The 27,032-nt window shown below is 52.8% G+C and overlaps 3 protein-coding genes across 5 annotated transcripts; 1 reads left to right on the top strand and 2 right to left on the bottom strand.

Annotated features, from left to right (window-relative positions):
* On the top strand, positions 1-26,769 carry FUT2 (fucosyltransferase 2 (H blood group)). 2 transcript variants are annotated; one of them, XM_019658271.1, is made up of 5 exons: positions 1-367; positions 11,579-11,786; positions 14,602-14,694; positions 22,124-22,235; positions 25,736-26,769. In XM_019658271.1, the coding sequence occupies exon 5, from the start codon at positions 25,738-25,740 to the stop codon at positions 26,749-26,751; it is 1,014 nt and encodes a 337-aa protein (XP_019513816.1). In that variant the 5' UTR covers positions 1-367; positions 11,579-11,786; positions 14,602-14,694; positions 22,124-22,235; positions 25,736-25,737; the 3' UTR covers positions 26,752-26,769. The 2 variants fall into 2 exon arrangements, with proteins under 2 accessions (XP_019513816.1, XP_019513817.1); XM_019658272.1 differs by lacking the exon at positions 14,602-14,694.
* CA11 (carbonic anhydrase 11 (inactive)) lies at positions 364-5,896 on the bottom strand. Of its 2 annotated transcripts, none has more exons than XM_019658275.1 (9): positions 5,153-5,896; positions 4,990-5,064; positions 4,112-4,254; positions 2,451-2,636; positions 2,134-2,229; positions 1,905-1,977; positions 1,660-1,814; positions 1,270-1,435; positions 364-491 (listed from the first exon to the last, which is right to left on the bottom strand). In XM_019658275.1, exons 1-9 carry the CDS (start codon positions 5,217-5,219, stop codon positions 466-468), a joined length of 987 nt encoding a protein of 328 aa, XP_019513820.1. In that variant the 5' UTR covers positions 5,220-5,896; the 3' UTR covers positions 364-465. The 2 variants fall into 2 exon arrangements, with proteins under 2 accessions (XP_019513820.1, XP_019513819.1); XM_019658274.1 differs by having other exon boundaries at positions 369-491; positions 1,270-1,459; positions 5,153-5,681.
* NTN5 (netrin 5) lies at positions 13,837-22,348 on the bottom strand. The gene is made up of 7 exons (XM_019658265.1): positions 22,305-22,348; positions 19,217-19,868; positions 15,980-16,168; positions 15,655-15,804; positions 15,185-15,238; positions 14,895-14,975; positions 13,837-14,368 (listed from the first exon to the last, which is right to left on the bottom strand). The coding sequence occupies exons 2-7, from the start codon at positions 19,845-19,847 to the stop codon at positions 14,025-14,027; spliced, it is 1,449 nt and encodes a 482-aa protein (XP_019513810.1). The 5' UTR covers positions 19,848-19,868; positions 22,305-22,348; the 3' UTR covers positions 13,837-14,024.
* Positions 26,770-27,032: the final 263 nt, after the last annotated feature.

Here is a 27,032-nt window from a genome sequence, read left to right on the forward strand (position 1 = left end):
GCCAAGGCCGGGAGGGCGCTGTATGTGAAGTTGCCTCGCCTTTTGGTGGGAGGCGGGACCCTGACCTACATTTGCCCAATGGGAGACGGCACTGGGGGCGGGACAGTGACCCAGTTCGAACCAATGAGGTAGGCGGGAGGGGGAAGCACATGGCTCTGCGCGTGCTGCCTGACCCGGAGAGTGGGGGTGGGGGAAAGAGGAGCCGCTTAAAGGAGCCGCATATCCAAATGACTGTTCAGGGTAACAGAAAGCCAAAAACTGGGTAGTGGGGTTTCGGAAGAGGTAGATTGGGTTGTAGAAGAAGGCTGCCATTCTGTAATACCCAAATATTTCCCCGCCGCGCCTAGAATCAGACCACTGAAAAACAGTAAGTATTGTGTCCCTTTAATAACTTTGTTTTGGGGTGACTCCCCTCCCCTCGTAGGGAGGATTGAAAAGGGCAGGCGCAATCCACGATGGGGAGTCTCAGCGACCGTGGGGGGCACCATCCACTGTAAGACAGACACCAGTCGGGGGCGTTAGTTTAAGACACCTTAGGATGGACCGTGCTGGAGGCGTGCAAGGGGCGTGTAGGGGGCGGGGGCGGGGCCGAGTAGGGCTCTACCACCGGGAGGCTGAGAAAGGGGAACCTGAATGTACCAGGTTGAAAAGGTGGGGGAAATGGTCCGGCAGTGGGCTGAGCAGTAGGGAGGTAGCAGGAGGGTGGAACGTCCAGTTTCAGCATTAGGCTAAACTACGTGAAGGTATTCTTGGGGTATTTGAGACTGTACCATGTTGAGAAGCCAGAGAGATGGCCGTTTAGATCACTGGGCTGAACTTTGAGGAGGTAGTAGGAAGGGAAAGGGATTGAACCATATTGATTCTCAGTAAAGGGGCGGTCAGATTGTGGAACAGCATAGGGTTATACCACATGGAAACAAGGAATGGATCCGGCCTGTACCACTTTGGAAAGCTATAGTAATAGGAACCACGGATCAACAGTTAATAGTACCACAAGGAAGTCAGGGGTCTCCAGTTATATACCAAGTTGCAAGTTGCAAGCAGTGAAAAGGAAAGATAAATCATGGACCAGCAATAGTCTATGGCAGGGAGGTAGGCTGTAGCATGTTGACACATATGGAGGAAGGAGAAAGAAGAGAGTGAAAGCTCAGGGGGCTGGACCATACAGAAGCAACAAAGCGGGGGTAGGACAGTATCATACTGATACATCACGAAGAGACACATAGGCGGGTTAGACCAAGACATGGGGGGTGACAGGCCGGACCATACCATGCAGGCGGTAGTTGGGGCCTCGGCAGCGCCTCTCGGGGTGCCGGGGATCCCTGTTGCCCCTCAAGGCCCTGTGGGCCAAGGGCTGCAGGGGCCGGCCGTTACCGCTGAGGCTCTGGAAGATCTGGGATGGAGGATTCTGGCTCAGGAGTCTCAGGGAATGCATCTGCCGTGGGAAGGGGGCGGGAAACTGGGAGTGAATAATGAATGATCCTGGTGACGTAACACAGGAAGTCCCGCCCCTGGGATTGGGTGGGTTGGGCCTCGTTCAGCCCCACCCCACCTCCAAGGGTTATCTGACCCTCTTACCCCCCTCCAGCTCCCAGTCAACGTGGGGAAGGAGGGTAGGTGATGCAGTAGGGTTTGTGTGGGAAGGAGGCCGAGGGTCACCTGGAGGGAGGTGATATTGAGGGCCCGGTCAATGAGGATCCAGGTGACAGTTTCTGAGCAGGGCGGGGTGCTGAGAGAGCCCTGATAGGTGATGAAGCCAAAGGACTCAGGGAATAGGAGCTCCAGGCTCAGGTCTTGAAGAAAGTAGGCATCATCTGTAGGCATATTAGGCCAGAATGAAGAGGGGTACCCCTCTTGAACTACCCTCATGTGCACACACTCCCACCAACCCACCAGGGACTTACTCTTGTAGGAGATGCGGGTAATGGTGTCACGGTTAAGGAGGCGGCTGAGGAATGAGTTTGAATTGCCAGCCACCTGTGTGGGGGTACGAGGTGAAGAAGTAGGAATCCAGAAGTCTAAGTCCCCCATTCCTTCTTCCCCCAGGACCCAGGAGTCTGAGCCTCCCTCTTCCTCAAACCCAGATTCCAGGTGCCCAACTCCTCCCTTCCTCCGAATCTTGCCTGGGCTCACATTGACAAAGAGGCTGAGAATGGCCAGGCCATTGGGGCCCCTGGAGGCAGCGCTGAGGTTCCCATAGAGTTCTTGGTTGAAGTGGATGAGCTGCACCTGGGAGGGGAGCACAGAGAGTGGGGTCCCCCAGCAGAAGGGGAGGAGAGAATGAGTGCAGCTCTGGACCTTTGGGTTTCCCAAGTCAGATTAAGGATTAGTGCTCAGGGTGGGGGTACCAGTTATGTGGGGAGGATTCAGTGAGGCATTAAGAGGAGGGTGAGGTGGGAGGAATTGGGTCTACTCAGGGCAAGGGGCAAGGGTCAGAGGTTAGTGACCACCTCAGCAGAGAAGCTCTGGTGATTGACTTGGTGTTCAGAGCCAGCTCCATCACGTGCTCCAAATAACAGCCGCAGTTCACTTAGTCGGTGGCTGTAAAGGAGAGGACCCCCAGACACATTGACCACGGGCCGAGGTGCAGGCAGGAAGGAGACGTGGCGACCTGTGTTGTACAGGGTTCCCCGGAGCTGTGGGAGAGGTGGAAGCTGTCACAGGGACACAGAGAGAAGATCTCTTTCCTCCCATTTTCACTCCTCCATTTTCTGCTTCCAACAATCATTTAATCATTCAGCATAGATTAAACATCTACTGTCCAGGCTCTGTGTTGGTCCATGGTAGGTGCTCAATATTGGTGAATTTACTTAATTAAATATTTATTGAACTGCTACTATGTGCCATGGATGTCAGGAAAACAATGAACAAGCAGACAAAAATCCTGGGCCTCATGGAACATATGTTCTGATGGGGGAGAGACAGACAATAAATACTGAATCACAAAAGTAACTGCTTAATTAATTACATCCTGTACTCATGCTGGAAGAACTGGGAGCTCTGACAAAATATAGAAATCTGGCCTAGATTGGAGTGGAGGGGGAGGTCAGGAAAGGCTTCCATGAGGAGGTGACCTTTGAATGGAGACCTGAAGGATAAGTAGGGGTTAGTTGCAAAGAGCAGGGAGAAGGACGTTCCAGGGAGAGAGAACATCAAGTGCAAAGGCCCTGAGGTTTTAGTGACAGCAAAGAGGTGAGTGGGACCAGAGCAGAGTGAGCAAAGGAGAGAACGGTGATGGGAACCAGATGGACAATGATGGGAGATTTTATATTTTCACTTAAATAATTAATTACATATATATATATAATATATTATATATATTATATATAGATATAGATATATAGATATATATATTCACACACTTGACACAGTGCCAGGCATTGTAGAAGGATTTTGAGCAGGAGAGTGGTATGATCTGGTTTGTGTTTTTAAACATTTTCTCTAGGAAAGTGGATTGGAGGCAGAGAGGCAGGCCAGCAAGAAAGCTATGGTACAGTCCAGGTGCAAGACAAGGTGGATGCAGTGGAGGCAACAAAATATGTAAAGACTTGAATGAGATGTAGCAAGGAGACTAGAAAGAACACAGATTGGAAATGGGAATGAAGGAGAGAACAGGATGGGGAATGGCTCTGAGGCTTTTAGCTGAGGCAGTTGAATGAAGGATTGGCATTGCAAAGTGGGCAAGAGCATGGATGCTGGGACCACACTGCCTAGGTTTGAATCCCAGCGTTGCACTCTCTAGCTGTGTGACCTCAAGCAAGTAACTTAACCTCTCTGTGCCTCAGTTTCTGCATCCATAAAATAAGGATAATAATAGCACCTATTTCATGTGCTATTCCTGTGAACATTAGAGGGTTTAACAAGTTTTTAAGACAGTGCCTGACACAGGAAACAGTCTGTTTAACCATTGTTTCTACAGAGATGGGGAGACTAAGGAGCCGTACGTGAGGAGGGAAGAACAGGTGATACATTTTAGAGTGGAAGGAGCCTCCTCTTCACCCGTCATACACTCCTTCCCCAAGGCTGGCCTCCCACCTCTGCACCACCCCACATGGCCTCCACTCATGCCCACCACAGTGGATCTGGTAACCCCTCCCACCAGGCCTCTTACCTTCTCTCCCCCAGTGCTGAGCCTCAGTGGGGGCAGGAAGGGGTCATAAAGGACCCTTTTCAGCTCCACATCCACGGGGCTCTGCCGCTTCCCAACCGCACACAGACTCCAGGCTGCGTTCACCAGGCCCCAGAAGGGAGGTCCTGGGGGTAGGGGTAGGGGCAGGGAGCAAAGGGAGTCAGAAATAGGATCCTAATGTTGGCATCTGCTCAGAAGGCTGTGGTCTGGACTCCTGGATCCCCGGAGAGGAAGGGCTGGGGACCTGGACTCCTAGGTCTGAGGGAGGAGGAGGCTGGGATTCAGAATCCTGGGTCCTAGAAGAATCTTAAAGGAGTTTCCTAAGACACCCCCCCCCCAACACCTCCAAGCCTCACCTTGATCAAACCCATCTTAAATGAAGCCATTAGGGAAGAAACTACAACTCCCAGCAGGCGCCAGGGCCGCAAGCCTAGCGGTCCAAGCCGGCTTGCCCCAGAGCCCATGGGAGTTGTAGTTCTTTCAGTCTCCCTTGTAGCACAGCTGGATAATGAACGTACCGGGGAGAGGAGTTGCAAGAGGGGGCTGGACAGGGCGGGGAATGGGGCCACCGAACCTCTGGTTCCCAGCAGGAGCCAGGACCTGCCTGCCCCTTTCCCTGCAAATACACACACACATTCTTCCAACCCCCATACTCTCTTTCCTTCTACTCACTCCCACTCACTACTTGAAATGCGCATGTATAATGTCCCATGGTGAGCCACTGGGGTTCTGAGGCAGGGCTGGACTCTTGAGGGAGGAGGGGAGGGAGAGGCTCGGACTCCTGAGGAGAAGAGGGTTCCTGGGACCGAGGAAGGAGGCGCCCGGGCCCCCTGACTCCTGGGTCCCCGCCCTGACTGCACCTGGCACGAAGTTTCCCTGGAGATTATCCTTGTAGCTCCACCAGTCCTCAGGGTCAGGTGCGGGTCCGATGTGAGCTGGGGAGAGAGCAGCCTGAACCCCTCTCCTTGGCACCCCCATCCCCTCCCTCCCTCAGGGGCTCCTGCCCCGAACCCCAGGCCTTACCTGCCGTCCCCAGTGCAGCCCAGAGTACCAGCGCTCGAAGGGTGCTCAAGCGAGCTGCACCCCCCATCCCCGGGAGGCCTCTGCGAGACCCCTTCCCAGTCCCCGGTCCCCTGTCTCTCAGCTCCTCTTCTCTCTGTGGGACCTTGTCCCTCCAGGACTTCCAGCCTTCCTCTCCTCCCCAAGGGGAATCCTGGTTCCCAAATATTCCCAAATACCAATGCAGCTAGGGACTGAGACCCCACCCCCAATCCACTCCTTTCTTCTCTCCCCTTCTCTGTGCCTCTCCTCCTTCCTTTCTTCCTTCCTCCTCAACCCTCCAGTATCCCTCTGCCTTCCGATCCTTCTACTCCTCTCTCTGCCTTCTGCTTCTCCCTGGGGTTACCTCCTGGTTTCTAATCCACACCCCCTCTTGGCTGTCTTTTCATTAAGCTCTCCCAAGCCACCTAACTCCATGTCTCCATTCTGCTTCCCTCACCTTCTTCTCCTCCTCCCTCTCTCTCTTCTCTGCTCCTATCTTTTCTCCCTTCTCTCCCTATTCACCTCCTCTCTCTCTCCCTCACTGTCTGCTCGCTCTCTCGCTCTCTCTCTCTCTTTCTCCACCCCCTCCTCTTCTGTTTCTCTGTCTCTTCTCTCTTGTCCCTTCCTCCCTCTCTCGTCCCCTCTTCTCTCTCTCGGTGTTATTTATTTATTTTTATGTGTGTGTGTGGAGGGGGGGGGGTGCTCTCAGAGCAGCGAACATTCCGGGCAAGTGTGTGTGTGTGTGTGTGTGTGTGTGTGTGTGTGTGTGTGATGCCCAAGAAGCAGGATGGAGGGATCGTTGGGGGCTGGTCCCCAACTCCAAGCCGCGATGGGGTCATGGGGGCGGGGGTGGCCCGGACACCTGGGGGAAGCTGGCAGTTCCCATCCTCCGCAGAAGGGGGAGGGAACGCTTAAGGTGGAGCTGGGAGAGGCCTCGCAAGCCTGCGTGCTCAAGGCCCTGGCTCCGGAGGATCCGGGGTCCTCCAGCTCTCGGGGACCCATGATGGAGCTTGCACCAGCGCCTGCAGCCCCTGCCCAGTGCCCCACTCCGGCCTCCGCCAGGGGCTGCCTTAAACCGGCTGGGAGATCCCCTGGGAGACTGGGGTGCGGTGAGCACCGCTGACCAGGAGGGGGAGGCAGAGACCTGGAAAGGAAGAGAGAGGAGGGGAGGAGGAGCCGGGAAGGCCCAGGCGAGAGAGCCAGAGGTGAGGTCAGAGAATGCGGAGGCTCTAGAAGGGAAGGGGAGCCTGAAACAGATGTGGTGAGAAATGGCGGAGGAGACGGCAGGCTAGAGATGGGAACGCGGGCTTCGGGGCAAGAGGCAGACAGACACACGCTGAGTGAGACAGATACAGAGACCCAGAATGAGGGGGGGGAAATATACAGAATGAGAGAGATACACATGGAGGCAGAGAAAAGATCCAGAGGTACACACATAGAGACACACACTTAGAGATACAAGCAGAGAGACCCAGAGACAGAGAGAAACTCAACCCGCAGGTTAGAGATGGAAGAACAAGATGCCAACAGGAAGGAGGTGGGGAGGGACAGAAACAGAAAAGAGATCCAAAGACAGAGAGACATAGAAACACACCTAGAGCTAGGCACAGAGAGACCAGGAGAGGAGAAAGAGGCAGACACACGTACACATCTGTAAATAGCGACACTTGTGCAAAGAGAGAGATCTCAACAGGGAGTAATAGATGGGAGAGACAGAGAGACCCAGACTGAGTGAGCGAGACCTGGAAAAAGACCAACTGACCTAAAGGGAGATACTAACACAGAGTCAGAAAGACAGAAACATTCAGAGATAGAGAACTGGAAATAGACATTCCAAGACCTAGAGATGGAGGGAGACAGAGACACCCAGAGAGAGGCAAAAATAGAGAGAGAGGAAACACAAGAAACAGAGGTATGTATTGATTATCCATTGCCCAAATAGCAAATAACTCTAAAACTTAGTGGCTTAAAGCAACAAACATTTATTATCTCACAGTTTCTGAGGGTGAGGAATTTTGGAACAATCTAGCTGGGTGGTTCTGGCTCAAGGTCTCTCATGAGGGCGCAGTTAGGCTATGGGCTGGGGATGCAGTCTTAGGAAGGCTTGGCTGGGTCTGGAAGATCTACTTCCAAGCTTACCTACTTTGCAGTGGGCAGGAGGCCTCAGGTCCTCGCCACATGGGCCTCTTTATAGGGTTGCTTGTGTGTTCTCACTACATGGCTACCAGCTTCCCCCATTGGAGACAAACAGAGGTGTCTTATGTGACAGTCTCTAAAGTCACACACCATCACTTCTGTATTCTGTTCATCAGAAGTGAGCCACTATGTCCAGACTACACTCAAAGGGAAAGAGATTAGGCTCCCCCCGCCACTCTTGCAGGAAAGAGCATCAAAGAATTTGTGGGCTCATTTTAAAACCATCACAAGTGGGAAGAAGAAGAGACACAGCAATGGAGAGAGACAGACCCTTCAAGACTGGTGAGGCTTACAGATTGGTGAGACACTAATTCAGAAACACAGAAATGTGTCGGAGAGACACTTGACGATAGAGGGTGCCATGGAGACAGGGAAAAGAGGCAAGACAAAGAAAACGGTAATGATGATAATAATAATAATTATCATAATAACAGCCAGTACATAAAGCATACATACCAGCAAAGTTCTGAGCATTTCTATGAACTCACTCATGTAATCCCCACAGCCTCCTTATGAAGCAGAAACTATTATTATCCCATTTTGCAGATGAGCAAACCAAGTCAGAGGGCACAGGTGATTTTCCCAGAGTTACAGATAGGAAGTGGTGAAGCAGGGAAGAAAAGCAAAGAGGGTTGGAGAAAACATGATGGAGACATATTACAGAGAAGTGGAGAAAGCGGCAGGAAGAGACACTCAGAAAGACCCAGCCCTGATGGAGATATTTCTCCATCAGAAAAAATGGTGGCCGCCCTGAAAGTTTTCTAGATTCCAGGGCTTTGCCACACACTTGGAGGTTTCATTTCAACCCTCAAAGCTGCCCCATGAGGTATGTGGGGGTGAGGGTGGGGGTGGGGGGGCAAGGAGGAGTACTAGCCCCATTATATGAATACAGATTACTGAGGCTCAAAGAGGGAAGTGACTCACCCAAAATGTATTCGGTTGTTGGAAAAGTCATGATGCATTTTTGCAACAAAAAACATAGAAAAAGGGGCTGGCCGAGTGGCTCAGTTGGTTAAGAGCTTGCTCAAGAGTGCGAGCTCTGAGCAACAGCGGTTCAAGTCCTGGCCCGAGCTGAGCAGCCGCTGAGCTGCTAACAGGTGGCAGGATGGTTCAGCTAAAAAAAAAAGAAAGAAAAACATAGAAAAAATACGTCATGACTTTTCTGACAACCCAATAGTTGGTTGAATGGATGCCACCACCAAAAAAAAAAAAAGTCCATCTAGAACCTGTGAACAGACCTTATTTGACAAAAGGGTCTTTGCAGATGTAATTAAGTCAATGATCTTGAGATGATATCATCCTACATTATCTGGGTGGACCCTAAATCCAGTGAAAAGGGTCCTTATATGAGAAAGGCAGAAGGAGATTCAAGACAGAGGAGAAGGTGATGTGAAGACAGGCAGAGTTTGGGTGATGTGCCCACAGGCCAGAGAATGCCAGGAACCATCAGAAGCTGGAAGAGGCCAGGAGGACCCCTAGAGCTTTCAGAGGGACTATGGCCCTGCTGACATCTTGATTTCAGACTTCTAGCCTCCAGAACTGTGAGAGAATAAATTTCTGTTGTTTTAAACAATGTAGCTTATAGTAATTTTTTTACAGCAGGCAACCCCAAGGGTGGGGGGAAATAATAAGAAAAACATAGAATTTATCAGAGGCAGAGACAATGGAGGAACCAGAGATACATGGGGAGAGAGAGACAGACTGACTGACACTGGAGGAAGAACAGGCTCTACCTACAATTAGGCTCTCCTCCTCCAGGAAGCCCTCTCTGATCCCCGAGACTGGGTCATTGCTGGCTGTGGACATCCCCAATGCCTTGTGCTACCTCCATTACAGCACAGATCCCACTAGAGGGGGTCTATGTCTCTACGTGTCCTCCCTCGAGGACCCAGGCCTGAACCATCTCTGGGTCCCCAGCATCACTCCACACAAGGCACATGGGGGCCCTCAGGAGAGAAATTGGGCATGATTATGAAAAAAATCTTCCTGCTATCTCTTCCTAGAGATTCTGGCTCCCTCCCATCAGCCTGGGAGATGCTTGAATTTTCTTCGAGGTCTTTCCAGTGAGGACTTTGCCTCCTCCGGGAAGTCTTCCTTGATTTCCCAGTCTGGGCCTTGTGCTGCCTCCATTATTACACATCATACCAAATGTGACTGTACCTAGGTCTCTCTCCTAGCCAACTCTCCCAGACTGGGAGCCCCTCCAGGGCAAGTTCCGGCTCTGACTCAGGTCTTAGCATTTCCCAGGGAGACCTCAGGAGAATATGTCGAATGAATGAATGAAGTAAAATATAGGGACTGTAGCATTCAGAAATGGGTTAAAAAAAATTTTTTTTTTTCGCATGGGGTTAAGGGAAGTCTTCCCCATGTAAATGATATTTTCCTGACTCTCTTTCTGTCCCCATACCCCTGTCCCTGGCTCAGACCTCATCTTCTCCCACCGGTGTCCTTTCCCCAGAGTTATAGTTAGGAAGTGGCAGAGTAGGGAAGTGGCACAGAGCCCAGCCTGGGAGATCAGGGAAGACTTCCTGGAGGTGAGCTCCTCACTCCCCATTCAGTCTCCTTCCCCCTCCAGTCTATCCTCCACAGACCCCAGGGGGTTTTTCTTCCCCTAGAGTTGACTGCCTCTTTCTAGTCATAGGTATCCCATAGCTTCCAGCACCCCTGGACAAAGTCCCCACCTCTCAGCCTTGCTTGTCATGACCAAATCCTTCTGCCCTTCAAGACCTACCTCAGATGTCACTTCCTCTGAGAGAAGTTACCTGACCTCCAGGCTGGGTTCAAGGCCTTCTCTGGGCTGTCCCAGTAAATTGAGCCATTTCAATGATTGTCCATATCACTGTTTCTCACACAGGACTGATTCTGCCCCTCCCCTGCTCATACACCTCCCATGGCTTCCCAGTGCCCTGGGGGAAAAAAACTGAGCCTTCAGTCTGGCGTTAGAGGCCCCCCGCATGCCTTGGCCACCACCAATCCCCAGTGTCATCTCTCTTTTCTTACCACACTAGGCCCTCTGGCCTCTGGACCTTTGCACAAACAGTTGCCTCTAACTGGGCTGTCTTTCCCAGTTTTCTGCTGGACAAATTTCTATTCAGACTTAATGTATTTCAGGAGTCTGCTCTTCTAGGAAGCCATGAGCAATGCTGAGGTGGGCAGCTCTGGAAGCCGCCTATGCTGCCTCCATATAACACACAAACAGAATGGGCTCAGTGCCCAGAGGCGGAGGGAATGGCCAGGCTGGAAGTGGGTCCCAGATGTGGATTTCACGCTTATTCGTCTCGGGCGTTGGGAACAAAGTTTGGGTCATAAGTAACATATGGGGCTTGCCCGCTCCTCACTTTCATCTCCTACCTCCCCAGCCCCTGGGTGGGAGGCAGTACAGCCAGGACTCTCTAGGCTTGGGTGTTTCTCACAGCCCCTCTTGGCCTCTTCACCCCTCTTTCCCTGCTCTCAATTCCCACTCCCTTGGGGAGCTTAGCAAAATTCTGTTGATCTATGTTCTAGCCTTCTGGGCTCTCCTTTTCTGGGGGAGGAATGGCCACTGGGCTTTTAAATAGTAACAACAAACTCAAATGGCTTTTACTCTTTGCCAGGGACAGTTATAAGCCCATGATATACACATATTAACACCTTTAATCCTCATGTTATACCCTGTGGGTTACGTCCTGTTATTATCATCCCCATTTTACAGATGAGGAAACTGAAGGACAGGGAGGGATTGAATCCAGATAGTCTGGCTCTAGAGTCCATGACCTTCATGAAAATGGTGTCTAGAGGAGTGCCATCCAATAGAACTTTCTGCGATGGTGGAAATTTTCTATATCTGTTTTGTCTAATATACTAGTCGCCAGCCACCTGAAATGTGGCTAATGCGACTGAGGAACTAAGTTTTAAAATGCATTTCATTTTAATTAATTTAAATTTAAATGTGGCTACTGTATTGGACAGCTCAGCTCTAAAGAACTGAGTCTGAATGCCAACTACTTGCTGTGTGATGGTTGCTAAGACGCCTTGCCTCTCTGAGCTAGTTTCTTCATTGAAGAGGTGGTTAAGAATTCTGGCCAAACCCAAACACCTGGGTTTGAATCCCTGCCCTCACCTCAATATGTAGTCCCCTTCTGAGCCTGAATTTCTTCATCTGTGTAATGGGAATAATAATAGGACCCGCCTATTTATTCAATAAATATTTATTGAGTACCTATTGTATTCTAGGGGCTACGATAATACCATCAATCAAAACAGACACAAATCCAAGGTCAAGGCAGCAGGAGGTGGGATGGAAGTTCATGGCCAGACATCTACTACTTTCAGTCTCAGCCTCTGTTTTCCTGGAAATGCCAAAAAGCTCCTCTGCTTAGCACCTCATGATGTCACAGTATGCTCTGGGTTCTGATTGGCTGAGGGCCTTACATAAAGCCAGGTAAGCTAATTTTCCCAAATATCCTTTCTCTAACCTTTCCTTGATGTCAAATATCTTTCCTTGATATCTTATTTAGCTGGGTCCAAGACAGCCCAGCATTAAAGGCTCATTTCCATCCTCTCTTGTAGCCAGGTGTGGTCATGTGACTAACTTCTGGCCAATGAGAACAGGGATTGTGTAGCAGCTTTTGGAAAACATCTTTATAAATCAGCTGTGTGGGCCTTTTGAGCTTTTTTCTTTGCCTTTCTCCATGTCTTGATACAGACATTGTAGCTGGAGCACTAGCTGCCATCTTGGACCATGAATACAAAGACCATTGTAAAGATGGTGGAGAGGAAAGCTAGAAGGTTCCTGGTGGCTTGACTATCTCCAGACCTCTTTTATGCAAGAGAGAAAAACATTTCTATTTTGTTTAAGCCACAGTTATTTGGGGTTTACTATGACTTCTAATTATACAGATCCTTGAGGCATCACTTCAGGTTCAGTTGGGCTGCAAGTTAGACCATTCATTGATTAGTTTTTCAACAAGTATTTATTGAGCATATACTATGTGTTATGAACCTTTCTAGATACAGGTGCTATAGCCGCGAACAAAACAAAATCCCTCCTCCCATGGAGCTCACATTCTAGTGGAAGAGATAGAGAAATAGCAAACGAAAAAGACAGATACTTAATATATCAGGTGGTGATAAGTGCTACAAAGAAAAATAAAGCAGGACAAAGCAATGAGAATGATTGGAAGGAGCTACTATTTAGTTAGGGTGGTCAGGGTAGTTCTCTCTGATGCTGTGGAATTTGAGCAGAGCCACATGGTGGAAAATTCTAGTCCTCACCCATGTCCAGTTGTGGTAGGCAGAATAATGGTGTCAACACCCAAAGATGTCCACACCCTAATTCTTGGAACTGGTGACTATTTTACCTTACATGGCAAAAGGTACTTTGCAGAGTTGATAAAGATTAAGGATCTTGAAATGGGGAGATTATTCTGGATTATCTGGGTGGGTCCCATCTAATCACAAGCATCTTTAAAAACAGAGAACCTTTCCCACCTATGTTCAGAAAAAAAGATATGAGGACAAAGAGTCAGGAGAAATTTGAAGTGTGAGAAGGACTCCACATGCCATTGCTGGCTTTGAAGATGGAAGAAGGGGCCATGACCCAAGGAATGCAGGGGGCCTTTAGAAGTTAGGAATGTAAAGGAAACATATTCTCCCTAAAGTTTCCAGAAGGAATGCAGCCCTGTTGACACCTTGATTTTAGCCTAGGAAACCCGTGTTGGGCTTTTGACTTATAGAACTGTAAGATAATAAATTTGTTTTGCTTCAGCTGCTGAGTGTGATAATTTATTATGACAGCAATAGAAAACTAATACACCGGTTCTTCTCTCTTTTGGAGCACATAAGGGAGTTCTACTTCCCCACCTTCATGCAATTAGTTGGAACCATGTGAGCAATCTTGACCAATGAGCTGTGAATGGAAGGGCTGGAGTCATTCCTGGGCCAAAGCATTTATCTCTTGGTGTGGGACCATTTAGTGCTCTCTTTCTCCCTGTCATAGTAATCAAGGATGCCATAGGTTGCGGTTGGTGCAGTGACAAGATGGTAGATTCTTCTCGGCCTGGGTCCTTCAATGACGTGTGGAAAATTGCCCCTTGCTGACATTGCATAGGGACATGTAGATGAGCAAGAAATCAACTTTCATTGTGTCAAGCTAACAGAATTAGCCTAACCTGACTAATGGAGGGCTACAGACTCCTGATCTGTGCTGAGTGGATCTCTGAGGGGCAAATGAAGGCCTTGAGTAAATCTGCGGAGCCAAAGTATGGCTACCACTTGCTGACAAAATGGCCAATCCAATGAAAGAGTTTACATGGCGTCACTAAATGCTGGTCAATTGTGTTGCCTGATGATTGGCTAAAAGCGATGAATGGTAGCTGGAAAAGGCAGGAAATTCCTCAAGATTTAAGACTTTATTGAGAGAACTAGCTGCATAGGTCTCAGGCCAAATGTCCTAGCCAGAGACCAAATGCCCTGCTTGCAGTTGGCCGCTTTTGGTTAGACAGCCCTCATGCCTGCACACTGCTGGCGCGTGCTAGTGATGTCAGAGGCTCCGCGACGTCTGATTGGCTCACTAAGGGAAGCACCGTCGAGGTAAAAGTCTCCCCTTAAGGTCTCTTCCAAGTTGCTTGGTTGGCTTTTGAGGCCACTCAGCTGCGGTTCTAGTCCTCAGGCCTGAGGCTCAGGTTGGAGGCTGCAGGCTGTTGCAGCCCCCGGCATGCTCCTCCTGCTGCAGCCGCCGCAGTGGCCGGGCCCAGCGCGGCCTCCAGGGCAGCGCGAGGCTGTGACGGTCGAGGACGAGGCGCACAGGGTCAGGGTCGCCAGCCGCGCTGCCCAGCAGCAAGTATTCTGTGCCGGGCTGCAGGCGCAGGCAGCCGCAGGCCAGGTCGGCACTGGGCACCCAGGCCTCCTGGCCGCCCCGGTGCACGGACGGCTCTCGCTGTTTGTACACAGCCAGCACGCGCAAGGCCAGCCGCTTCCATGCCGAGTCCACCACCTCAGATGCCAGCACCTGCGCACGAAGAACTGCAGGAAGGGGAGATGTCAGGCCTGGGTGGTGGAGAGCCTCCATGGTCCCCTGGGTCAGTCCTGATGGGGAAGGGCCTGGGACCTGAGGGTGGGCTTCCTGGCTCAAGTCTGTGGGAATGAGGCTGAGGCTCAGACTTGGGACCTTGAAGGGAGGCAGAGGGGGTCTGAGGTGGGCAAGACAGGGCAGAGGTCTGTTCCATTCAACCAGTTCCCCCTTCTTCCATCCCCAGGAGGCCACCTTCCTCTCTCAGACATGTCAGGCTGAAGGAGATAGTGAAACTCTGGCAAGGCCAAGAACATAGGGAAGAAGGAGACACACCAGGGTAGGTAACACCCCCTCTCCACTGCCCCTTCCACCCATTTGTCTTCAGTTCCATTAGATCCTAGATCAGCGAGGACCCTTTAGAATCTAACACCCCTTCCCATTTAAGATGAGAAAATGAAGGCCAGAGAAGGGGGTGGCATGGAGGCAGTCATCAGAGCACATATGCAGCCACCGGCCCTTTTTCTCCCCAGCACTCACCGTAGTCCTGCTGGCAGTACCTCCGAAGGCTCATATGTACCCTGGTGTCCGAGATATTGCAGTAGTTGTGACACTGAGGGTCTGGGGAGGGTCAGGCTGTCTGCAGTGGGCTCCTGAGGCAGCGTTCTGCCCCTGCCCGTCCCCGCATTCCATCTTGATGGACAGCTGGGGTGCCCAAACCCTGGGACTGAGTTCAGAGGGCCACCCCTGTATCCCCATGGGGTGGGGCATCAATCAGCCCATCCCCGATCCCTCTTGCTGCCAGGGATCTCCATGCTAGCCTGTCTTACCAGAGCTGTAAGCACTTGGGGTCGTAGCAAGGGTGGTTGTTGCCTCTGGGATTCCTATGAGAAACCAAAGGAAAAATTTAACCTTAGTCCCTGCCCCCATCACACACACAAGGATTCCAAATATCCATCTATTTCCTTAAGGTCCAAGAGGGCAAACACCTTCTGCCCTTCTCACCAGGACCTGGTGTCCTGGTCCCTAGCCACTTCTTCCTTCAGACCCAGGAATCTGGAGCCTGAGCCCCCTCCTCCCTCAGACCCAGGAGTCCAGGCTTCCAGCTTCTTCCTCCCAGAGACTGAAGAGACTGGAATTAGAGTTCCTACTTCCCCAAGGATGCAGAGTTTAGCCGTCAGCTTCTAGCTCCCATCACCCAGGGACCCAGCCCTCACCATGCTTGTCCACTGGAGATCTGGGATGTCTTCTCCCTCCCCCACCCACCCCCACTTAGGACTTGTGGCCCCTTAGGACTCACGCTGGCAGGGCATCCTGGGGGAGCGGCTCTGCTGGTAGCCAGGACCACAGCGGTTGCATGTCAGGCCAGTGACCCCTAACTTGCAGGAGCACTGCCCGCTGGTCTGGTTACAGGTGCCACCTGTTGCCCCAATAGGGTGGCACTGGCAGGCTACATGAAGACAGGATCTTCGATGTGGGTGTCTGGGCCCTAGATGCTCCCTCCCAATTCCCCAGCCCCTCCTCCCTTACACCCAGAAGTCAGGATCTCCAGCCCCACCTCCCTCAGACCCAGGAGTTTGGTCCTGGCTCATTTCCCCCTAGGCTGGGCTTCAGACGGCACTCACCCCGGCAGGCCTTGCGGCTAGTAATAGGCTGGCTGGGGTCCCTCCAGAACCCTGGCTGGCAGTAGTGGCAGTGCCGCCCAGCTGTGTGGTGGCGGCATTGCTCGCAAATACCCCCACTGCGGCCGCCTGACAACCTGAACAGCTCGGAGTTAAACCTGCAGCGTCGGGCATGTTGGTTGCAGGAGCAGGCTAGGAGCAAGACGGAGCCAAGGCACATCAGACTAGGGCTTTCTGTTCCCTGCCTTCCCCCCACTGCCCTCAGGAAATAGAGTGTGAGTACAATGTAAAAGAGACTGCCTGGGGGTCCCTGGTTAAGCCTGGGTTCCAGAACCTCTTCATTCTCATCTTTAAAATGGGGGCACTGAACTGGAGCAGGGTAAGCCTGAGGGGACTGATGAACCTTCTGATTGTGTGAAACCAGGGTGGGGAGGGGTAGGAGGTTGGAGGGTGGCTTAAAGAAGAGTAGCAGCTACGGGTGTGGGCTATGAAGTCAGACCCCAGGTGTTCGTGTTCCACTGTGTTCCTTGGGCATGTGACTTCTTTTGGTAGCTCAGCTTCCTTTGCCGTAAAATGACATTTATAATATTCATGAGGTTTAAATGAAATCTAATAGACGTAAAGTACTTAACCCAGGGCCTAACACCCAGCATGTACCGGCCCGTTTAGAGCTTCCACGTGCCAGGTGCCACGTGCTGAGTGCCTGGCATGTTGCATTCTCACAGCAGCTCTGTGAGACTGGTGCTATCACCACCCCCATTTTACATAGGCAAAAACTGAGGCACAGAGAATTGAAGTCACCAGCTCAAGGTAATGCAGCTAAGGGGTAGTCAGAGGCAGGATTGGAACCCTGCTTACAGGTCCATTGTCCATGCTCTTAGCAGCCACACTCCAGTGCTTCTCACATAGCCCACAGGATTCTGTGAGGGTTATGTGTACATTTTCCTGGGAGCATCGATCAGGTGTTCTAAGGCAATGCCTCTCAAACCCTACTACTTATCAGAATTACCAGGGCAGTGTTTAAAAAGAACAACACGAATTCCAGGGCCCACCTCCAGGGCTTCTGCTGGGCCTGGGGATCTGTGTTTTTAGTGAGCATCCCAGAGTGAGGGGCTGATTCCGGGGGTTCACGGACCACTCTTTGAAGAGATGGAAGGAGTTTTGGACTCCCAGAGGTTTGAGAGGCTTGAGGGCCCAAAGGAGTAGTGTGAAGGTCAGGGATCTGTGGCAGCAGTGTGTTCTTGGGAAAATGGCTCTGCCTCTCTGAGCTTTGGTTTCCTACCTGTCTGGTGGGGATCTCAATTAGAGGTTGCAACACTATTAAGATTATCAGTGGATAATCAGTAGGCTTTGGATTCTTTCTGACCTGAGAGTAATCATGTCACCTCACTTCCCTCTGGAAAACTTAGATGGGGAAGGGGTTCAGGCCACCATGTCTGTAAAGCTCATAGCTTCGCCACAGGAGTTAGTCTCACCTTGTCCGCCCAGACCCTTCTTCATCACAACACCATTGGTCTACCCAGATTCAGAGGGCAGTGCCCAGCTCAGCCTGGGGGGATGTGGTGTGCCTCAGAGGGTCAGCCTCCCCAGCTCCCAGACCTTGTCCAAACCCAGGATGAGCCCCACTGCACCCCAGGCCACATGAGTCTCCACCCTCCCCAGGCCCCCTGCCTCACTCTGTGGAGGGGGCGGGCTTCACATCTGACTGGTGGGAATGGACCAACTGAACAGAGGCCCTGAGGGGGCGGGGGAGGAGGGTCAAGGAAGACCTCAGTGGGGATGAGGATAGAGTGGCGAACCCAGGATAACCAGATGGTCTGTAAGTTAGACCACATGACATTGCAGGAAGAAATAGAAAGGGAGGGGGCAAAGAATGTGGAAGGTGGAGAGAGAGGGAGGTCCAGGGAATGAGAGAAAGAGAGAAACTGTGGGGAGGAGGGGAGAGGAGAATGGAGTTAACTCCGAGGGCCTGGTGTGTGTGTGTGTGTGTGTGTGTGTGTGTGTGTGTGTGTCTGTCTGTCTGTCTGTCTGTCTGTCTGTCTGTCTATGTGTGTCTGTCTGTGGAGTGGTGTTATTGCCCAGGGCCTGGTAACACACTCAGACCCTCTAGCAACGGCTGCAGGCTGGAGGTTGGAGGAGGGCCCAGACTCCGGAAGCTCCAGCTAGGAGCCCTATGGAGGGGAAAGAGCGTTGAGTGGACCTGGGGAGCGCTGGTCCAGCCGGATGACCTGGGGGATAGCCCAGCATCTAGGAAGGCCTGTCTCCCCGAGTTCAGTCTCAGCGCTGCCCCTTGCTGGCAGTGAGACTTAGGGCAAGCGACTGTCCCCTCAAGCCTCACCTTCCTCACCTGGGGAATAGTAACACTGGCACACTCTCAGGAAGCTCTTCCTTTGTGCCAGGTACCATATGAAGCTTTATTCTAAGGGCTTTATGTATATTATTAACTCACTGAATTTCCACTGCCACCTGTAAAGGAAGTGCTGTGACTACTCCCACTTTACGGATGAGGAACTAGAGGCACAGAGAGGTTGACCTTGCCTGGTGTCACACAGCCAATAAACAAGAGGCGGTGGAATTTGAGCCCAGGCAGCCTGACTCCGGTCTGCTGTCCTAGAGCATCTAGTGTGACAGTTCCTGACAGGAGTTGGCAGGGACAAGCCAAGACTCCCAAGCTCGGCATCTGGCCCTGCCACTTACTTACTGGCTGTGTGTCGTTGCACAAGGAACTTCCCATCTCTAGCCTCAGTCTCCTCATCTGTAAGATGGTCCTGATGACAGTACCTGCCTGGCACATAGCAGGGATTGATATGTATGTATTTAATTAATAAATCCTTCCCCCATGTGGTTGATTGGACGAGTTAGGAAAGGTCCAGCTGCCCTGTTCCCTACAACCATTCAATAAATATTACCAGAGCACCTGCAACCAGCCAGGCCCTGGGCTGGATGCTCAGGAAATGTTCTTCATATTATCATCATCGTGAATGAGTGTTGGGGAGAGACTAGAGCCCCCTAACTGGGGCTGGAAGTCCGAGGTAGCAGAGATGCAGAGCAGGCAGGTGGGGGTGCTTGAAAGGGGAGGTGAAGAGGGGATCTAGCTGGAGAACAGTGAGGGGAAAAGCAAGGAACCAGTAGCTCTGGGGAGGGAAAGAGCACCCTGCCCCTCAGGGACAAGGGACCAGTTGCTGGAGAATCAGGGGGCCTGTTGGTGGGTGAGGGCGGGGAGTGGGGCCCAAGACTCACGCAGGCAAGGGTGGGGGTGCCAGGGTGTGGCGGGCCGCCAGGGCCAGTCGCGGTGGGATGGACGGCAGCTCTCGCACCCAGGGCCGGTGGTGTGGTGGCGGCAGCGACAGCGGGGCGGCCGGGCACGGGCAGCACAGCGGGCAGCGTGGCCGTGGCACTGGCAGCGGCCTCTCACTCCAGCTGCTGCCAGCCCTGCCCGGCCTCCAAACTCCACACGGAGGTGACTGGCTACCACATTGGCCTTAGAGCCAGGTGGGGCACGGAAGGTCACCTTTTCGGGGCCCCCCAAGGCCCCAGGCCAGGCCGGTCTGCGCCACAGTGATCTCCAGGGACCTCCGGTAGCCCAGGCGGCCGACAGGACCAGGGCCGGGGGTCCTGGAGTGCAGAAGCGCAGACTGACAGAAGACAAGAGGAAGGGGCCTCCCAGGGCCAGGGTCAGACTGCCATTACAGGTGGCCCGGGAGCTGACCTCCGCCCCCGCAGAGAAGGCGCAGGTCTGGGGACAGGAGGCCGCCATGCCAGCCAGCTGGGTCACTGGTGGGAGGCAGAAGCGGGGGCGGCCCCCTGGATGGTAGCATGGGTCTGAGGTGGCCTGGCTCAGGAGGAACAAGAAGGTGAAGGTCAGGGGCATAGTCTCAGCAGGGGCAGGTACCTAGAGAGAGGAGAGGAGTGCACAGACTGAAAGCCTCAGGCTGCCCTCAAGTGTCAGCCTCCACCCTGCTCACCCAGGCCCCCTGAGGACCCCAGCATTCCACCCCCAACCCAGCCCAAGCCCCCTCCCCATGGCTTCTAAGCGAGGAAAATAGTTCCATCTGGGGAGAATTACTGTTTACACAACCCAAAGGGGAAAGAACGCAAGCAAAATTGAGAATTTTGCCTGAACTAATCCGTAGCTTAACACCCCAGAGCAATCTGTCAGTGTTGAGGTGCAGGGGCCCTGGGGAGAGGGCAAGGGGGCAGATGAGGAAACTGAGGGAGGGCACCAGGGGGAGTGGTGTCAGGGCTGGGCAGGAGAGAGGGATTAGAAATGGAAGAAGCTCCGAGACAAAGGAATAGAGAAACAGACAGGGGCACAGCCAGCAGAGACAGACAGAGGGAAAGGAGATGCAAATTTAGGAGTAGGGGCAGACGCAGAGAAAGAGCCATGAGGAGAAAAGACGGGCACCAGAGGAGGCCAGGAGGCACAGAGAGACAGTGAGTAGGGGAGTCCACAGGGAGTAGGGGAGAACAGGGCCCCAGGGAGCCTGAGGGCCAGGACAGACAGACCAGCAGGTGGGCGGGCTCAGAGGCACCCCACAGCGAAGAACAGACAGCCCGGCAGGCTGGTGGGAAGGGAAGGAGGGGAGGGGCAGGGGTGTCCGGCAGGCAATCAGAAGCAGGAGGCCAGGCCCCGGCCCACAGGGATCAGAGCAGGGGCCCTTTCCCACGTGGGGCCCTAACCTTGTTTTCCACACCCAGGGCACGGAGGGGATTATGGCCAAACCACCTGGCCTCCCTGCCACCCACCCCCCAGCCTCCACCACCCTTAACCCTTTCTCACCCAGGTGCAAAGCCCAGAGAACCGCGCTAAGGAACAGGACCAGGACGCCCCGGGCTGGAAGCCTGGGTCGCTCTGGGGCTAGAGAGTGGGTGTAGAAGCTGTGTGGGGTCAGGAAAGCAGAGACCTGGGTTCCCCTTAGGTCTCCAGGTGGGACGACACTGTGCTTGGATTTCTGAAGACTGGCTCAGACCTCCGCCCGTTATCCTAGGCCTCAGGGTCCAGGGATCCGAGACTCTACGTTCTCCCTATCTTAAGGGAGGTGGGGGAACAAATGATGGGGGTGGTGGGTGCTAAGGGAGGAGAGAAAGAGGCAACACAGTGCAGGGCGAGAGGCCAGGATGTCCGAGAAGGCCAGAAGTCCAGAACCCCAGGATGGTAGGAGCTAAGAAGGACTTGGTGCTGAAATACACCCCCACCCCCACCGCCTCATCCCCACCCACCGCTTTCCCCTCCCAGGGCTGCCAGCCCCTAGTGAGGAACTCACTCAGGTCTGCAGGCCCCGGCGCTTTTCTGGACCCCACTGCCCAGTCCCCTGACTCTGAATCTGGACCGGACTAGGAGTCTGTGAGGCACCTGGGGGTGCAGGTGGGGTCATATCCTCTCCCAGCCTGATTTCACAGCCCCCAGTGTCCTCACTGCTGTTACCATGTGAAAAGACCGCCTCCCCTTGTCCCCGAGTACGGGTATCACCCTCCTCCCCTCCGGAGGAGCCTGGCGCCATTTTGCGCTCTGGAGGCCGGCATTTGCCCACAGTCCGTCAGTATCAGGACCCTGTTAAGGACCTAGCCCCATCTCCCACCTCTCCTCTCTTGCATGGGTGGTTCAGGTGTTACCACTTTTCGGCCCTTAGCACCTTGGGCAATAAGACTGTGAGTCCCTCAGTACTCCTGGGGGATCCAGAAGCCAGCCCTTGCCCACTGGGGAACCCAGATGTCCCGTCCCCAGCCTCTACCCCTTCTGGGAGCAGGAGCCCACCCACAGCCCCTTTAAGGAACAGAGTCTAGCTGTGCTCCCACCAGACCCATAGTCAGGCCCCTATGCCTGAGCAGCATGGGGTCCATCTGGGACCCATGCTCCTTTTTCCTTACTTTTTTGCAAGCACCCTGCCCTTCACCCCTTACACTGGCAAACCTGCACCCAAGAGGTGAGTGTCCTCTGCAGTTAGTTCCTCATGTGTTCTTCCCTCCTGCAGGAGCCTGGCGGCTGGTGTGGGCTCTCGGGAGTGTGTTGAGTGGCTGTTCTCAGGCCCCAGGCTAGTGGAGGTTCTGGGCGGGAGCTCAGAGCAGAGCTGGCAGAATCCAACACCACCCCCCACCCCCCACCCCCGCCCAATCCCCTCGCCAACCACAGCCACCTTCTCCCCGCAGGGACCCCTGCCTGCCACACCATCCAGGACTGTGGGGGACCTGAGAGCTGTCATCCCCAGGGAACCTGAAGCCAGACAACCTGGAGGAGGCTGGCCGAGGAGGCCCAAGGCAGGTAGGACAGGACGGGACAGCGACCAGATGGGCTTGCCGGGTCTGGGGTTCCCACGGCACTCACACTTACCCCCCTGGAATGATGCGCGCTGCTCAGCCCCACCACGTGGTGGCGGCCAGGGCCACGCACACTGAGGTGGGACATTGGCCCCTGGCTGGGTAACCCCAAGGCAGCCCTCCTCCCGTCTGGAACCTTCTGTCAGCTGTGGGTTAACTGAGCGTTAAGGTCAGTTACTTTCAAGCCCTAAAAATCAGTACTCTCGGAAGAATCAGACCAGCCACCAGAATACCCAGACTACAGCTGCTTTCTAAGACAGTGAGAGCTGAGGTGAGATAAGAACGCCTCAGTCCTCAGTGGTTCTAGTGGCCGGAAGGAGAAAGCGGGGGACCCTGAGTGGGACAGAGTTCAAAGCCAGCCTGCCCCACGGCCAGTTTCCTGCTAGGCCTCAATGCTTCAGTTGTGAAATTCCCATGTGATATTGCTGTAAACTGTGTTACATACCAAATGGTTCTGACTAGAAAAAGAACGTTTTCCCATCACTCCTGCTGAGAAAAGCAAGAACCTGGGAGGATGGGGCACTTTATTTGCTGCCATGGCCTTGAGTGCCTCCTGGCATTGACTGTGGCACAGCATTGGCCCAACCTGAATAGGGGTTTGGGGACCCACTGTCCGAAACGTGCCCTGGGGGGCGGGAGGGCACAGCCAAGCAGTCCAGGTGACCCTCAGTTGCCATGGTGGAGGGGCCGACCCCGGTGGAAGCCAGGACAGGAACATTGGATTTCAAAGTAAACTGTGAGGAATTAGCTGCAAAAGAAAGGGATTGGGGACAGACACCCGCCCCCCCCCCAAATCAGAGGGGCGGACAGGGCAATGTATAGCAGTATGGCACTCATCCATTCAATAAGTACCTTCTGTGTGTCAAGACTCTCTGCTGAACACACGTGAACACACATGAAACACTCACAAAAATCCCGCTCTTGTCAGGGTCATAATCTAAAGCAAGGAGAGATCACTACAGAAAAGTAATAAGTAATTACATTCTAGAACATGGTGGAAGGTGACAAGTGCTTTGGAGCAAAAGCAAGTAGGGAAGAGGATGCAGGGGGCAGGGTCCTCAGGGGACATTTGGGCTGTGACCTGAAGGAGAGAGGGCAAGCCTCGTGGGGATCAGGGCAGGAACGGCCCAGGCAGAGGGAACGGTGGTGCATATTCTGGTTTTGTTGCCAAAGTTCAGGAAGAAGGCTTAGGTCTCGCTAGCTTTTCCTCCTCACCCAGGGACAGAAGTTTCTTAAGCTAATGTTACCAGGAGGGAAGCTATTCTTCCCTTTTCTTCTTAATAGCCTGAGCTGCTGGAGGCGATTAGCACCCCTGAGGGTGCCTGGGGAGGGGGAGGGGGACAAGAAGTCAGAGCCAAGAGGGAACAATTCCCTAAGTTGAATGGGGGGGGGTCCCCAAGTATTGGGCAACTTCATCCTTATAGTTCCCCAGAGAAGAGAGAGGGGCCCCCAAGGCACAGCTCTGAAATGGGCTCAACAGAGCTCTTTTATCCCTGTTTTGGTGACTCAGAAATAGCAGAGGCCCCACAAGACAGGGCAGGTCAAACCCCGCATGTAACTGGACAGAGAGTGTGCAGCTGAGTGCTTGCAGTTCAGGACATACTTGAAAAATCCGGGTGGTAATTGAGAGCATGGATTCCTGAACAATACTGCCTGGGTCCAGATCCAGGCTCTACCTCGTTCCCAGCTGTGTGACTGGAAGCAAGTTTCTTAACATCTCTGCGCCTTAGTTTCCTCATCTGTTAAATGGGTATAAAAATGTACCTTCCTCAAAGGAGATCATGAGGACTAAATGAGCAAAGACAGGCCTATAGTCTTGTATCTGAAACTCTTTGGACCAGATATTGAGAACCTGTGTTTTGGCACTGCCACGGGGTGCACAAACAGTACATTACATTACATAGCTCCCCTGGTGGGGTCTGAGCAGCATCTCATAATCAAACGTTATTGTTTCTGCAGCAGAACACACTGACATCTGAGCTAAGATAAGTAAAGTCTAAAAATAGCCACGCATTGGTTCAGGTCAGATTTTGTCCCCAAATGACAGGTTTCAATGCAGGTTGGGGTTTGCCACTAATTTTAGGAAAAGAGCCGATAAGGAATTGTGACTCAGGGTAGTAGTAAGCGCTGGGACCAGTGCCCGGCACGTGGCAGCAACCACAGAAGCATCAGCTTTGAGTAATTACTTTCTGTGGCTTTTTATTGGGTTGTCAGAAAAGTCATGATGTATTTTTTTATGTTTTTCATTGCAAAAATGCATCATAACTTTCCCGACAACCCAATAGTTTTTTATGCTGATGAAAAGCCAGGAGAGGGAGCTCTTGAGACTCAAGGACAGAGGGTGGCAACAGGTCTGGCTTCCTGATTTGCAGAGCCCGGTGCAAAATGAAAATATGAGGCGCCCCCTTGAAACGTATGGAGAATTTCTAGACAAGGGGATCAGAGCATTAAACCGAACACAGGGCTCTTTTGAGTACAGGGCCTGTGCAACTGCATGGGCCACACACTGTGGAGGTGGCCCTGGGTGGTGGTATCTTTGTCTTGAGCTGGTTTCTCCTCCCCAGTTGCCAAGGTTCCAGTCCCCGCTTAGCTCTGGCTGGGAGAACTGGCTAGAGGCTGAGTCCTCCTCCATGTAGGACCTCAGGCAGGACCTGAACTGGGCAGGCAGGCAGTGTGATAAGGATTGGGACAGAGTTGTCACCAGACCAGTGAGAAGAGAGGCCCAGGAGCATACTTAACTTGCTTTTTGGAAACTAAAGCAGCAAACAAGGCATTTGTTGCACAGATGCTCCTCGACTTATGATGGGGTTCCATCCTGATAAAATTCAAAATATCATAGCTCGAGAATGCATTTAATACACCTAACCTACAAAACATCATCGCTGAGCCCAGACAATGCTAAACTGCTCAAAACACTCACATTCGCCTACAGTTGGGCAAAGTCATCTCACTGCCGCTGCCCAGCGTCATGAGACAGTGTCGTACCTCATATCACTAGTCTGGGCAATGATCAAGACTCACAATTCGAAGTATGGTTTCGACTGAATGTGTGTTGCTTTTGCACCATCGTAGAGTCTGTATGCAATATATACACACCCATACAATCCAATGTACACATGTCCATTTGTATGCACACAGTTTCACACACACTATATATACACAAACATACACACCATATATACGCATTCAGTGCACATAACCATGCGTACACACACAGTACATATGTATCCACATGTGTAAACATGCAGTATGAACCCGATGTAAACACAGCCACATAACACACACTCTAAAGACAAACCTGCATACAGGTAAAGATGCACAAAGTACACCCACATGCACACGCACCCACATGATGTCTGCACACACAACTGCATTGCCTACTCTATGCTCCGCCCAGGGCCTCCATCCTCGCGCTAACGTCCCCTGCTCTCCCTCCCCTGACAGCCATGCTCAGCACTCGGGGGCCTCTCTTCTTCCCCATGGCCCACTTCATCCTCTTCGTCTTCATGGCTTCCACCATATTTCACCTTCAGCAGCGGCTAGGGAAGATTCAGCGTTCGTGGGAGGTCCAGATGCTGGAATCAGAGAACGCCACAGGTCACCTGTCCAGGGGCATGTGGACGATCAACGCAGTAGGCCGCCTGGGGAACCAGATGGGCCAATATGCCACCCTGTACGCGCTGGCCAAGGTGAACGGGCGGCCGGCCTTCATCCCGGCCCAGATGCACCGCATGCTGGCCCCCATCTTCAAAATCACCCTGCCCGTCCTGCACCGCGCCATGGCCCGAAGGATCGTGTGGCAGAACTACCACCTGAACGACTGGATGGAGGAGCAGTACCGCCACATCCCGGGGAAGTACGTGCGCTTCACCGGCTACCCCTGCTCCTGGACCTTCTACCACCACCTCCGCGACGAGATCCTCCAGGAGTTCACCCCGCACGACCACGTGCGGGAGGAGGCCCAGAGTTTTCTGCGGCGCCTGCAGGTGAATGGCAGACGGCCCGGCACCTTCGTGGGGGTCCACGTGCGCCGGGGGGACTATGTCCACATCATGCCCAAAACGTGGCGTGGCGTGGTGGCCAACCGGCAATACCTAGAGCAGGCCCTAGATTGGTTCCGGGCTCGCTACAGCTCCCCCATCTTTGTGGTCTCCAGCAATGGTATGGCCTGGTGTTGGAAGAACATTGACACCTCCCGTGGTGATGTGGTGTTTGCTGGCAATGGCGCTGAGAACTCGCCTGCCAAGGACTTTGCATTGCTCACGCAGTGTAACCACACCGTCATGACCATTGGGACGTTTGGGATCTGGGCTGCCTACCTTGCGGGTGGAGAGACCATCTATCTGGCCAATTATACCCTCCCAGACTCTCCATTCCTTAAAGTCTTTAAGCCAGAGGCAACCTTCCTGCCAGAGTGGATTGGAATCAATGCAGACCTTACCCCACTGCTCAAGCACTGACATTAGGCTGTCCTTGGCACCCCCTTCTCTTTTTCTGGCTCCCCTAAATCAGTCCCAAAGCATAAGGAGCACATTGTTACATGTACTAGGATCCTTCCTTCTTGCATTAGAATGCTTCAGGTTGAAAGTAACAGAAGTTCCAACTAACTTGTTTAATGAACATATTCATGTATTTCTCACAACAAGACCAGAGGTGGCACATCTCCAGGGTTAGCTAACTCAGCAGCTCAACAATGTTATCATTGATCCCAGTTCCATCCATCTTGTTGAGCTGCCATTAT

The sequence above is a fragment of the Hipposideros armiger genome, unplaced genomic scaffold (genome assembly GCF_001890085.2).
Source record: "Hipposideros armiger isolate ML-2016 unplaced genomic scaffold, ASM189008v1 scaffold_283, whole genome shotgun sequence".
In the NCBI taxonomy this organism is placed as follows: Eukaryota; Metazoa; Chordata; class Mammalia; order Chiroptera; family Hipposideridae; genus Hipposideros; species Hipposideros armiger.